Source organism: Calidris pugnax, unplaced genomic scaffold, assembly GCF_001431845.1.
Source record: "Calidris pugnax isolate Ruff unplaced genomic scaffold, ASM143184v1 scaffold44, whole genome shotgun sequence".
In the NCBI taxonomy this organism is placed as follows: domain Eukaryota; kingdom Metazoa; phylum Chordata; class Aves; order Charadriiformes; family Scolopacidae; genus Calidris; species Calidris pugnax.
In genome coordinates this window covers 430497-445266 of record NW_015094506.1, presented here as the reverse complement: position 1 = coordinate 445266, position 14770 = coordinate 430497, and the positions used below count along the sequence as shown (strand labels likewise).

General features: G+C 45.2%; 1 protein-coding gene across 1 annotated transcript; it reads left to right on the top strand.

Annotated features, from left to right (window-relative positions):
* The first annotated feature begins 4441 nt into the window (after window positions 1-4441).
* On the top strand, window positions 4442-7612 carry CKAP4 (cytoskeleton-associated protein 4). The gene has a single exon (XM_014964189.1). It carries the CDS (start codon window positions 4541-4543, stop codon window positions 5831-5833), a length of 1293 nt encoding a protein of 430 aa, XP_014819675.1. The 5' UTR covers window positions 4442-4540; the 3' UTR covers window positions 5834-7612.
* The last annotated feature ends 7158 nt before the right edge of the window (window positions 7613-14770 follow it).

Here is a 14770-nt window from a genome sequence, read left to right as displayed (position 1 = left end):
CCTGCAGGAGTGAGCACGGAGCGGGGAAACGGGGTGGGGGGGGATCACCCCTTAAATAAGCGGCCCCGCCGCTCTCGGGTAGCCCGGCTTGCGGGAAAGCAGACGTGTCCCGTTCCCCCTCCCCCTCCAGCCCCCGCCTCTCCCCCTCCCTAAAGATGCTTTCATGGCATTAGCGGGACGAATCGAGTCTGGGCCTGCAAACGTGGCCTCGGTAAAGCGAGGAATTCCCGGCGGGGAGCGGAGCGGGGCCGGGGCGGCCCCCCCGGGTGATCCCGCAGCCGGCTCCTCTCCCGGCCTCGCTGCTGGCGGGCTGGGGCGCGAAGCCATTTTCTGCCGTGCAGGCAGCACGCTTACGCCTTGGCACAGACCTGCAGCTCCAAGAGCCTGCCGGCCGTGATTTTACAGGCCCTTAAAAACCGCCTGCGGCAGAGGTCACCACATGGAGCGGGCAGGGCAGGTGTGGGTGCCCGGGGAGGTGGTGTCGCAGCGGAGCAGGACGTGGCAGGATCCTGCCTCGACGCCCCCGCACGCTCCGGACAACAAAACCCTCGCCGGCTTCACCCAAGAGCAGAGGCTCTGCCAGCAACGCCACTCCTGCCATACCCTGCCTTCCACCTTCCTGCAGCTGCCCCTGGCCGAGGGAGCGAGACTTGCCGTGTCCATGAAGACGAGGCAAGAGCTGTGAAGTTGTTGGCAAAGGGTGTGGCTCAAGCGAAGCCAAAGGAACGCTCATTTCCCTCCTCATTTTGTTCACTCAGGCCCCATTAGCCCTCCAGCTAGAGTTTCACCAGTGGCACTGTCCATCTGGATATGTCTTAGGGTGCCTAATACCTTTTAAAAATGGCGTCTGTGAAGGCATATCACCGACATACAATCGAGCTCCTGTCTAGGGTGTAGGTAGGTGGGTTAGAAAGCAGTATCTAAAGTTATGGCTGAGTCGGATCAAAGGAAAGGAAATTCTTCTCTCAGCTTGACTGCTTTCTGCACCGGGAGCCCTGCAGATGCCCCGTGTCCCCTGCGAGCGGGGGACGGGGCGGTGGGACGGATGCTGGCAGAGATCCTCCGTTCTGTGCCGCTCCCGGAAGCGCGGCAGCCGGCACACGTGGAGTTTGTAGGGTCAGTCCTGGTGTTTCCTCTTCCTTCCAAGAAGGAGGAAAAGGAAAACTCACATGAGAGGGAGAAAAGGGTGGTAAAACGCAGGGCTATAATATCGTTTCTGAAGCTAATTTTAAATCCTGGGTTTTCACTCAGTGATGACCTGGCTGTGATTTGAACTAGCAAGAGTTGTTGTTTTTTCTTAGTTTTTTCAGGCTTTTTTACAGACTCTTTGTATGAAGGAAGGCATTGCAATGGCAGGACACACGGGACGTGAGATTACAGTACATGAGTATAGAACCCAGATGTGTTTGCAATATATTGGTCCTTCCAAGCATAAGAATGGGTACAATTTGCTGCCTCCATCCCCATGTTGTTGCAGAAAATCATAGGTTACGTGTTCTAGGAGAGAGATACATACCAGAAGTTTATAAATAGTTTGTTTCAAAGAGAACTGAAACTTTTTGCCCGTAATTAGCAGGTGGCCGATGCTAGACATACATCCAGTGGTGCAAGAATAGAAGTGGAGGGAGGAGATCATGCAGAGTTTCAATGTAACCCTTGAAAGCTTTGCTTGCTGTGGTCTGGTGGTGTCTTTACAGAAGAACATGCTTGAGTGGGAGGAGACCAGGCTGTATCTCGTTGCTTTACAGAAGTGTAGGGTCCTGTGTTGTACTTGGGGAGTGCCGTCAGCACAGGCTGCTGCCAGGAGGGACTGGCTTTTCCCTTCAGTCTTCCACTGCAGAGGGCTGCTCTCAGGAGTGAGCGTTATATAAACTCATCTGCTTTACACATCAGCAGTAGGAGGAGAAAGGAAATGATGTGGAAGTTTAGTCTTTTAATGTAGCACAATTCTCAGAGAGGCCAAGGTCGTTTGGTGTTTAAACACACGCTAGTATGACCAGTTAAAGAAGACAATAGTTGTTCACTATCGACATATTTTTATCTGCTATTTATGATGTTAAATGTTTCAAGGGCTATGGTTTCAAACATTACCAACCATGAACACCAGGCAGGCAAGCTCACACGTAGGTGCACACACAAAGCAACTGTAGTGAATATGAGCTATTACTGTGAAGTTGTGAGTTTTACGCTTCTTGTGCAAGAGGTTTGCTTTGGGTCCTGGTTGCTCTTGGTTAGGACAGATGAGATTAGAAGCTGGTTTAATGTGAAGACCTTGGTCCATTTTATTGTATCAGAGGTCTCTGATCTTCACGTGGCTGGTACAGCTGAAGTACAAGAGAATAGCTTCAAGTTACACCCTTTGGGCACCCTTACACATTGCCCAAATGCAGTGGAGGAGCAAGTATAAAGTACTGCCACTGCAGAGGGGTGGGAGCTGTCTCTCAAATGTATAGCAGTGGAGACATCCTGGCCCTCAGCAGAGTTCCCCTGGACATTTCTGATGCCTTTCCTTAGACTAAAAATTGCAGATAATTAATTGCAAATACAAATTTGGTTATTTGGTTGCAATGCGTCAAAGAAAATAAATTCTGTCATAAGAGGGCGAGGAGAATTTTCTTGTGCACTCCTTCCAGATTTCTGCAGTTCATTCATAGTGATACAAAGAAAACTGTCTATGTGGGAAAAAATCAGAATGAATGATAGCTAAGATGTAAGAAAATGAGGTTGATAACTCAGTGTAATGGCTGGTGTCCTGCTGCAATACATATGGTGGCACTACCTGCTTTAGTTCGTTTCCAGTTGCGTATGTGTGCACTAGAGAACAGAAGTATGGGGAATGGAAAGTCATTACAAACCTTTTTTACAGAAGAGGGGAGAAAAATGGAAGCCATCTTTATGGGTATTCTTCAAACTGGGGGGATCTGTTGGAGCAAGGGCAAGTCTCATGGCCAAACTCTACAGTCCTTTCACAGCATAGACTTCCATACAAACCAAGGAGGATTTCACCAGGGATTTAGCTTTGCAAAAATACATGTGAATAACTTTAATTGGTAAACCTGTTCAGTCTTTTGAGATTAATTTCTAGTTTCAGTCTGACTGGGAACTGCTGGAGTCTCCTTCAGTTAAAAAGCATAAAGAAAAAAAAAAAGAAACTCTGTATATTTCTTTCTAAGAACATCTAAAATATACTTCCTTCTATTTATAAAATAAAACCACCCCTCCAGCTGTGTATCTAATCAGTAAACATGGCAGCCCATGTGGCATGACTGATTAATATACCCCTCAGACACAGGCAGCAGTGTGGGGCAAGGCAACATGCATTACTCAGCACTTGCCACCCTGCCAAAGCCTTGAGGTATTTTCTCCGTGGTGGATTCCTGTTGCAGCCAGTGGGAGTTCTTACATCGCCTTAACAAAGTTTAAAAAAATACAACCCACACATGCACAAAAAGATTTCTCCACAGTCTTGAGAGCGATGCTCTGCTTGGCCCCAGAATGAAGTAACGCGTGCTTCCCCTTTGCTGTGCCTGGATCTTACCCTCCAATGTGACAGTAAATGAACGTGGTGGCCACTCACCTCTTCACCTTTTCCCTCTTGCTGCTACTAAAACCAGCTGTAAAGATAGTTTTTGTAATTGGGAGGCTTAATGGCATGCCTGATCCGGTGGTAACAACTTTCTGTGAGTATCAATCTGAGATAGATGCAAGTCAGTCCCCTTGGCAGCTGCTAGGGCTTTGTTCTCTGTCTGCGTACACACGTGTGCCCCTCTTCACCAAGAGCATGTGGGTGTGTGCATGTGTGTGATTAATGAGGTACTAAGTATTTAGAACATTAAAGCCTTTCTATGGTTTTTTTTTTATCTTAAAAAAATAGTTAACAAGAAAAATCTGTGTCTCCATTGGTGTCTGGGAGCCGCAGAACGTCATGATTACTGCTTCCATTCCGGAGCTGTTCCCAGCTCCCCTTTCCCCCTAATTTTTTCCTGTTACTCTTTCTTGTCTACTTTGAAACTTCTTTCATGTTCAGGAATTGGCCTGTGTACAATTGCCTGCTAACGCCCAATCCCGGCTTTTCTGTATTCAGAAGCTGGTGCAAGATGCTCTTTTGGGTTTTTTTTCTCCCCTCCCTGCTTCTCCCCATAGAACCAGGAATCATATAGGGTTGGAATGGCTCAGGGGTCCGGTTGCAAACTCTGGAGACTTGAGTTTGATTTTTACTGCCGTGGATTTCCTGGATTGCCTGTGGCAGGTCAGTGAGGCCAGGGATCCTCAGCAGATCCATACATCTGTATGTATCTATAGAGCTGTAAGGCTCTAGATGCTGGGCTTTCTGTGCCTCCTGTATCTGTATGCCACCGGTGCACCTCGGGTAGGGAGCACGAAGGTGATCAAGGTCATCATTTCATATGGTGACAAGGGCCATAAGGATCTCAGACACAAAGGGTGAGGAAGTAGGTAAGGATGAAATTGTAAGTATTAACCATGTGGATTTCTGTTTTAGGTGCGTTCTCTTCAAGCCACATTTGGAGAATTTGAATCCATGATGAAAATTGCTCAGCAGAAGCAGGAGGTTACTGAGAAGGCTGTTAAGCAAGGGGAGAGTGAAATAAACCGGATCAGTGAAGTGCTTCAGAAGCTGCAAAATGAAATTTTGAAAGACTTGTCTGACGGCATCCACATGGTGAAGGATGCAAGGGAACGAGACTTCACATCTCTGGAAAACACAGTGGAAGAGAGACTAACGGAACTAACCAAGTCTATAAATGATAACATAGCTGTATTCACTGAAGTCCAGCAAAGGAGCCAAGATGAAATCAACAACATGAAAGCAAAGGTTAACTCACTAGGAGAAGCAGATGTGTACAAACATGAAATTAAGGTGCTAAAAGATGCTTTTGATGAGATGCAAGCATCCATGAAAACCAGAGAAAAGGACATAGAGGCCTTGAAGAGTACAATAGACTCCATGGAGTCTGATGTGTATACTGAAGTGAAAGAGCTAGTCAACCTCAAACAAGAACACGAGAAATTCAAAGAGGCTGCGGATACCGAACACCTTTCATTAAAAGCTTTACAAGAGAAAGTTCTGAGAGCTGAGGATTCTATTATGCACTTCCCTGATGACATTAAAAGACTTGATGAAGATTTACTGCAAGTTAAAGCTGACCTTACCAAATGGGAAGAAAATGAACTCTTCAGAAAAGCATTAGAAACTTTTGGGAAGAACAGTGAAGGACTGGAGTCTCGATTGAGGCACATAGAAGACAGCCTGAAGTCACTAACTTCTGATGCTGCTCAAAACAGTGAAAAGTTGCAATCTTTCTTTTCCAAGGAGGCAGAATACGAGAATAAGCTCAGAACCCTAGAACAAAGCATTACTGCTCTTCAGGGGATCTCAGATATGGACATAACTTCTGTCACAGACATTCTGAAAAATCTTGGTGAAACACAGACCTCGCTGTACAATGATGTGGAAAACTTGAGGAGAAGCATCAGTGACCTGCCATCCTCTGGTGCTCTTCAGGATGTCCAGAAACAAATTAGTACTTTGCTGGATCAAGGAAATCTTCAGGCGGGTCAAGCACATTCTCAAGGCTATCTTGAAAAATTTTCTTCTGTGGAAGGCTCTGTAGATGAACTGAGATCTTCTGTCAGCCAGGTTGATTCTGATTTGAAAATGATAAGAACTGCAGTGGATAGTTTAGTCTCCTACTCGGTGAAAATTGAAAATAATGAGAACAACTTGGAGTCTGTGAAGAGCTCAATAGATGACCTGAGGAATGATCTGGAAAGGTTGTTTGTGAAAGTAGAAAAAATACATGAAAAAGTTTAGGCAGTGGTGCTCCTTGTGCAAATAATGGATCAAGGAGAATAGCTTTTGTATGCCCAGTTTTTTACTCTTTTTAAAAGCAATTTGATACCTCCAAAGAGAATAAGAATACTTTAATAATAGAGACAGTTCTGCTTATTTCCTTTATTTCTCTTTTGTGTAGTGTTTTTGGTTTTTTGTTTACTTTTTTTTTTAAATTTTGTTTTAAGAAAACCTGAGTTTAGTTGGGGGTTGAGTTTCTAAGGGCTCATCTTCTCTATAAAGTTGTACCGCTGTAACTGTAGTGGTGTAACTAAGGCACTACGGCCTTGTTAGCATGGGCACATATTTAATGGCATGAAGTGAAGGTGTTTCACACTATGACACTAGATACCCCACACAGAAGGGCTACAGCTGTTCGTGTATGATAAGCATAGTGCTGTACAGACTGGGAATTTTACTAGTATGTTTTGGTTTAAGAGACAAATGAACAAAACTACAACTACACCCCTATCTTAAACTGTTTAGGCTGGTAAACTTAAGTGTGGACCAGGTTTGAAGCAGCTCGTCTGTTTCTACAGTATGGGACTCGGCCATGTGGTCAGTTTACCAGGCATCAGTTGAGCTGTAGTATCTTTCTGTGAGTCCTTCACCTGTACCAAGGAGCTAACAAGGGGTTAGCTGAACCCCAAGAGGGAAGCTTTGAAGTAAATACGTTGCCTGGGGCTAAGACCCAAGAGGGGTGTCCCACCAGGTGGCTGGAGAGATTCCTTCTGTGTGATCACAGGCTTCTTTCCCAGCATCTTCAGGTGCTGGTGCAGAAGATCAGTGCTTAGAAGGGACATCTGAAGGATGGGATTAGTTTCAAGAGGGTACAGTAATATTTTTGTCATACTTTTGGGCTGTTTACATAATGAGGCTGTGTCTTTCCTGGAAAGGCCTAATTTTTCTGTGCTAGAGGATTTTCTGTAAAAATGCTCATGAATTTGAATGAGGGAAGAGAAGGACCAAAATTGCACCTCTCGTGTTCCATGTATAGCAAGCATGCTAACAATAATAGTACACTCCAAAACACACACGGGGGAAAATCACCATGAAATCAGCAGAATTGCTTCTAAGGCATATACATTTCCAAGTTTTCACACAGCTGACAGTGACCTGAACTCTCGTTACATATTCAGGACTTGGTGCCTGATTCTTGTCACCGTTGTCACCAGGTGCCTGCCTGGGATGTTGGTAGCAAAGGATCCTTCTAGGAGCTGGTTGAGAGTGAGGATAAAAGTGTCGTCATTCTCTCGATGTTCATTTAAAAACCACTTCCCCATGGAACTTGCTTGGTTTTCTGTCTTTTTGGAAAGGATTTCTAATAGCCCTCCTTTTCAAGTTTACTTTTGAACTTTATCCAAAGATTTGGTAAAAGGGTCTATGCACGGGTACCTTGGAAATAGGTCGTGTGCATCACACCCACCTCAGCCTGCACTAGCCAGATCCGTGGCTACTTTAGAAGAATAATACCCAGAAGCAGCACCTCCCACAAGTGGAGTGCTTGTGGGAACAGTCCTGAGTTCTCCTCGGTAAACAAGATGCTGAACCATATCTAGTGTTCTGTAAACAGGAAAGAATTGCTGGCAAAGAAAGAGGGACCGACGGCACTAAGGTAACTGTTGTCACTGTTGGAACTGCACTGTTCTTTGTTGACTTCTCAAGTTCTTGAACAATGTTGTTTAGGTTACTGTGAAATGAACTGTATGGCTTATTTGCGGTATTTTTAATACATAATAAACATTTGGAATATTCTTTGCACCTTTTTTTTTTTTCGATTGCTGCTTACTTAACATTGTGTGTCCCAGGGTGCTTGCAGTGGGGTACAGGAGGGGGATTGGGGGAAGAACCAGGTGTGACGCAGCCCTATACGTGTTCTCAGCTTTCACGAGGGAACGTGGAGGCAGTTATATCTGTTGTGGTTACAGAGGAACTCCTGGAAACAGGATTTGAGCCAGTTCAGTGCAGTGGTATTGACCAGAGTGCACATAAATCCACGATGCCAGGTGTGAAACAGGTGATTTATGCACTGAAGGAATGCCGTGGCAGACACCACCAGCAATGCCTTGGTAAGGCTTTCTGAATGCCCGAAGCATGTAGAACAGAAGTAATGTACAGAAAGGACCTACCTAGGTAATCTTTCCAAGGTGGCTGCTCCTTTCGGATAGCTTTGAACACTGGGTTACAAGGCCCATATACTGATAACCATCTTCAAGAAGGATGCCTGGCTTTCAAAACTTTGGGAATGGGTGACTTCATTTTGATTGCTGGCAAAGATGACTCCAAGCTTGCCATATAAACAGCTTTGGAATGGTGAGAGGGTGGGAGCCAAATCTTATTTCCCCTGTACTGCTAATAAAGGAGTGTGGGCATCATCACGTCCTGGTAGTCCCCGAGGCCAGAGTCACAGAGATAGTAGACTACCTGCATGCTCACCAGGGGAGCACACAAGCCCTTCCATCTAAAAGAGATTTGATGTAACCTGTTCACCAGGTTGACCTGAAGCTGGTGATGAGCACGCAGTGGCTTTCAAGAGTAGTAACAGCATGGTGAGGGAATTTAAAGCTGGTGCAAAGCCAGCAGGGCAGCTGTGCCAAGCTGGATCTCAAAGATTAAATGAAAAATTACCACTTAACACTTCTAATAACTTAAATTCTATGGCAAGCTATTGAAATGACATTTCACTAAACAGGAACAATAATTCTCTGTAAATAATATGGCTAAAGGCAGGCACAGTGACCAGGATCCCTTGGTGGGCTGGAGGTTCAGCTTTTATATTTGGTTTGACAGCCTCATTGAACACAAACGCCTCCTAATTTCCCTTATAAATGCACATCCAAAAGAGCACATCCAGCCCTAGTGCTGCTCTCCACTATTGTTTTCATGCTTACCAATAAAATCAGTAGAGAAGGTCTCAAGCAAGACATAGTTTGTGTTGCCAAATTTCTTTTACACCCTTAGTATTTAATCAATAACATGTTGTTACAGTAACAGATTGCAGCGGAAACCGTCCACCTGATTGATGAGGTACTGATCGAGCCACTTCATTAACATTTGTCTTCATTTTCGGCTCTCATCTTATATAAATGGAGAGCCCATTAGGCTGAGGTGCTGTGGACTTAATCACCCTTGAAAGGGCTCACCCAGATAGCTACGCTGCCAAACCTGATGGAGATATTAATCTTGTGCAGCCACAGGGACTTCTCCCAGCAGGGCTTGGACCACTGCCTCCAGTGAAATAACCCATAACCAAGAAGGGTTTCTGGGGGCCTCAATGTGTGTGTTAGAGGTTTAATTTTAAAATGGATTTATCGATTTAGTCTTTTTGCCGTCCTCAGCTGGTAGCGTGAACAGAGCTGCAGAGAAGTTAAATGACTACAGGGGGAAAAAAAAGGCTGAGATGTACAAACCACCAGACCAACCTAAAAACAGCCAGTTTTTTTAGGACCCTCCCTTCTGCTTGGGGCTGCCAAGGACCGGCCTCGCAGCTCGGGAGCACTTCAAGAGAGAAGGGTGACGATCCGAGGTAAAACGTCCTGGGAGAGAGAGACTGAACGGTAGGAGGGAGGATTGCAGGGAAAAGAGGCGTTGGAGAAATAATAAAACAATCTTCAAGCGGCGTTTTGTGGAGAGAACGGACCCGTTTGCTCCTGGCGGGGCCGCAGGGCCGCCCCCCGGCACGGCTCCGGGGGCTGGGCGGCGGGCGCCCCCCTGTGGCGGCGGCGCGGTATGGCAGGCGGCGGCTCGGGGAGGGCTGTGCCGTCTGTCTGCCCGTCCGTCCGTCTGTCTGTCTGTCCCACCCACTGGAACTCCTTCCCCGGGCAGGAGCCGGGAAGGTGCCAGCCTGGCGCCTCCTGCTTGGGAAGGCCGGGCACCGGCTCCTGTTCCCTGTGTAATGCTCTGTGATACCATGGCAATCAACGTGATATAGCAATCAACAATGATAGCACGGCAATCAACGTGATATCATGGCAATCAACGTGATACCACAGCAATCAATGTGATATCATGGCAATCAATGCGATACCACCCCTGAAAACACCTTCACCCAGTGCTGGGCCGATTCTAGAAGCAACTGCTACTTATTCTGCCCCATTTAGCTAATAATAACTGGCACCCAGACCATTTCTTGTGTCATCAACTGCTTAGTTTATAGATATTTGGGGAGGGGGAAATCACAGAATGGTAGGGGTTGGAAGGGACCTTCAGAGATCAACTGTTCCAAACCCCCTGCCAAAGCAGGGTCACCTCCAGCAGGTTGCACAGGTGGGTTTTGAATATCTTCAGAGAAGGAGACTCCACCACCTCTCTGGGCAGCCCGTTCCAGTGCTCTGTCACCCTCAAAGTAAAGTTTTTCCCCGTGTTCAGATGGTACATCCTGCTTTCCAGTTTGTGGTGGAAGGGAATCTGTGGCTGGTTGGGTTTTGGTCTTAATCCCAGACGTCTACGATAAATAGCACTGTGCAACGCTAATCCCTGTTGGTCCTCTGCTACCCTGCCCTTCCTGTGTGCATTTTAGTCATTGTCATCCTCTGGCAACCATAAGCAGATATTCACAGATGCCTGAGGTGCAATCAGAATATTTACAGGTGGGACTTCATCAATACTTATTTGTAAATCCTGGTATGAGATGGTCAAAGAGTATAGAAAGCAGTTCCTTCTCCCAATAACCCCTTTAGTCCAACACTGACTAAGGATGCTCAAAGAGCAATTCCGCCTTGGACACCAAAGCAAAAAGTATTTTCTGCTTGCTCACACAGTAAAACCTTTCCAGAATCTCTAGTACACAATATGTTGCAAGCTTCCAACATAATATATCTTGTCAGGAGTCAATGCTTGCTCATGCACCGAGAAAGTGAACTCAGAAATCTGTTTGTAAGTGCAGAGTTGGATGATTCCTGCATTTATAATGCAAATATTAAACCCTGGAGCTATTCGGGGCTAATGCAGCGTCACAGTTGTAGCCCGCTAGACCTCAGACAAAGAGATCCCTGTACTCTGGGGTTTTTTTATGTTGGAGCTTATGTAGCAGGTGTTTCTTTGGCTGCTATGAATATACAAATAATACATCTCAAAATCTTTTCCAAGACTATGCCATCGAGATGCTCATCTTAGCATGGGGGGACAAATCTTTTCTCAAGTGATTCCAATTACGCTGTGAGAGTAATAAAAGTGAAAGAAGCAATTTCTCATTTTACCAAATATCCTGTTTAGAAAAAGCTATGATGGAATGAATAAGTATTACACAGTTAACTCCTGCGCCCCACCCTGGTGTCCATCCACTATTCTAGAGGAAGAAGCTAGTTCAAATAAGGCTGGCTTTGTTCCACTCAGAAAGATTTTCCTTTGGCTCTCTCTGTATGTAAATATGTCAAATTCCTGCGGATAATCCTTTCCTGTCAATACTGCTTGGGTTGGGGCTGGGATGGAGTCCTAGAATTATGAGTAAGGATGGAAAACATAACAAGCAGAGAAAGAATCAGGGTTACTGTGAAACTTTCTTTTTTTTTTTAGTGCTCTGACTTTCAACCAAAAGTTCTGATAATGTTTCCTTTTCCCCTCCTTTCTCCCTTTTTAATCAAACTTCCCATCAATATATACATGTCGGGGGATGCAAAATATGATGCTTAAATATTATTTGTTTTACAGTAATAATATTAAGCCTCAAGCAAAAACAGGGCTTGAGATGATAGCCACTGCAGAGCCACCTGTTTAGAGAGACCACTGCAAGAGACATGATCTAAACAAATGAGCTGACATGGTTGTTAGTGGCAAGTAAAACCAGAACATTGCAGTTCCTAGTGTAGTAATTGGATAGTTCATACTTTGGTGTCACTTCGGCCAAAAAACCCCCACTTTCTGCCAAGTACTTCCCTGCCCTGGAAACTGAAAACACTCTGCCTGAGGGAGCAGGACCCAGCCTGCGAGGTGGTCTGCCTGGGAGCCAGAGACCCAGGAAGGGCAGCAGGATGCCTCCGACCTGCACGGCACGGGAAGCCCCACTCAGACAACCTCTGTGGAGCGCTCGAAGTCTGTAAATGGAAAGCAGTAAGGTCTTAAAAGAAAATTTCCATCCAGATGGGAAGCTTAGAAATTCTGGAGAGACCAGCATCCTGGTCCGTCCCACTGAAGTCAGTAGCTACACTCCCATTTCCTTTCCTGGTACAAAATCAAGGCCAAAGTACTTCACCCAAAGCCACACAGAAAACGCATAATATACCCAGCAATGTTTTCCAGTACCTAAAGCTCCAAAATTCCTCTCCTTTCCTTCCAGTGCACCAGAGCCATTTACCAGAATACCTAATAGCTAACATATCTTCCCATACTGAGCGAGCCTTTCCTTTTTGAAGTTCCCTTCTCAGGGTCCAGATGCAGCAGTGTAAGAACATTATAAATGGAGGTAGTACAGGCTTGTAGGGTTTAAGGTTTACACAAATATGGTTTATGGGGCCTCAGTACATATTTACTAGCTATTTCCATTCAAAAGACTGCAAACATTAATAGTATAGACAGCTCAATGCTCATCATTAAGTTTCAGAGTAAACACCTAACTGAGGGAGAGCCTTCTCCATGCTATTGTTTCCAGCTGCCTGGAGTTTCAGGCTGATACCTTCAGAGATCCCATCACAACGCTCAGAGCTAGAAACAAAAGGGACATTGACTGATAGAGGGCCTTGAGTGAACGAAGCTGTTGTTATTCCTACATCATGCATATAATGCCACTGCTCAGAGTCTCAAACCCTATCCTAACAGGCAACCGATGAGAAGACTTTAGGCACTTGTTCATGAGAATGCTGTGGGCACCAAATCCTTCTCCTAATGGCATATTTTGTAGAATTAAATGTAGGATTCAAGCACCTAATTCTGATCATATTTATCTCATCCCCATACCAGATTTCTAACATCATACATTCAGGTCTGAAGATGGTATTGTTCTTAGCAATTTTGTGAAGTATTACACATTCTTAGGATGGTTTCTAAAAGAAGGGAAAACCCCCTCAGTTCCATCTAATGTGTTTAACATTTAAACATAAGATACGCAAGAAAAAGAACAGCTTTTCTGTGCTCAAGGAGTAACTTGTATTGCTAAAAATAGCCCTACTAAGCTTTCGAGAACATGAGATTGATGGAAGGATAATTAACATTTGCTGGAGTCTGAATTCTTACAGATAATTAACCGAGGTGATAATAACCTCTTAGACCCATGAAAAATACCTCTGTACTTGAATGCATTCAGTGATCAAACTGCATTACAGCATCCCAGAAGAATGTCACAGCCTTCCAGTGACTGCAAGGTTGGTGGCACAACTGGAAAAAGCCCTACCACCTCTTCCCCAAGTCATTGGGGTTTTAAAGCTGCAGCAGCTGTGGAGACAGCAAGATGACTCCTTGTGGCCTCCTTTGGGTTCAGGGGAACCTCCTTTGATTAAGTCAAATCTTACCAACATTTTACAGCCTTCAGAGTGTATTACCACACACACACTTATGGGTTATCCTGTAACACGGGGAGAAAAATGAGCTGGGGGAGTGAGTTGTGGGAAGTGCGGGTGCTGGCTACATTTTTCTTTGTGTCACTGTCCCCTCCCTCCACTGTGTAGTCACATAAGAGACTACCAGCCTAAAGGAGCTCATCAACCAAAGACAGCAGAGGGACAAAGATCATAGAATCGTCTAGGTTGAAAGGGACCTTAAAGATCATCTAGTCCAACCAGCAACCTAACTCTCACAAAAAAAATAAGAAATAGGAAATAAAAATTACTAAACCATATTCCTGAGGACCATGTCTACCCGTCTTTTGAACACCTCTAGGGATGGTGCCTCAACCACTTCCCTGGGCAGCCTATTCCAATGCTTGATAACCCTTTCAGTGAAGAAATGTTTCCTAATATCCAATCTAAACCTACCCTGGCGCAACTTGAGGCCATTTCCCCTTGTCCTATCTCCTGTGACTTGGGAGAAGAGACCAACCCCCGCTTCTCTACACCCCCTTTTCAGGTAGTTATAGACCATGATAAGGTCTCCCATCAGCCTCCTCTTCTCCAGATTGAACAATCCCAGCTCCCTCAGCCTCTCCTCATAAGACTTACTCTCCAGACCCCTCACTAGCTTTGTTGCCCTTCTCTGGACCATCATGCATTCTTCAGCGCATGATGTGCGCCAAAGCAACGTGGCACACAGCAGAGAGAGCAACCAGTTCAGGTGGCTGATGGTAACCACCACACCTGGAAATTTTAATGTTAACTTCTAGGCATTTCTGCACCTTCCCCTCCCCATCATCTGTGGGATCACACCTTCATGTGGTATGATCCAAGGCCCACAGACATGGATAGATCTTTCTCTGTCAATTTTGTCATGGTTTGAGCCAGGTTGGCCAATGACAGGACAACAGATGCTCTCCCCCACCTTTTGCTCCAGGGAAAGGAAGAAGAGAGATAAAGAAATGTATAAGTTTAGAAAAAAATAAACTAATTTAGTGAACCGTTAATAATAAAATAAAAAGGAAATAATGAAATAAATACAATATCTATAAATATATACAAAACTGAGTCATGCTCCCAGGGAGATGTCACCAGCAAGTATTGCAAAAGCTCCAGACTTGACTCAGCAATGGACAGGAAGTGAATTCCAGATCTAGCTTCAGCAATGCACAGAGCAGGATCAAAAGCAGATAGGGTCTTCCTCAGACATCAGTCATTGAAGAAACACAGCCACTGAAGAAGCCAAACCATTGGAAAAACCACTTTGATCCCTCAGTTTTTATAGTGAGCATGGCAGATGGGATGGAATACCCTATTTGGGTCACCTGTCCTGTCCACTCCTCCCCACAGGTGTGACCCCTCCATGGGGTAAATAACCAAGTCAGCTGGCCCTGGTTGCCACAGCAACAAGTATAAGGAACATCCTCTCTCACTGAGCAGA

Bases quoted from the DNA above. Each gene is read 5' to 3' on its own strand.
- CKAP4 (XM_014964189.1), top strand. From the start codon at position 4,541: ATGATGAAAATTGCTCAGCAGAAGCAGGAGGTTACTGAGAAGGCTGTT.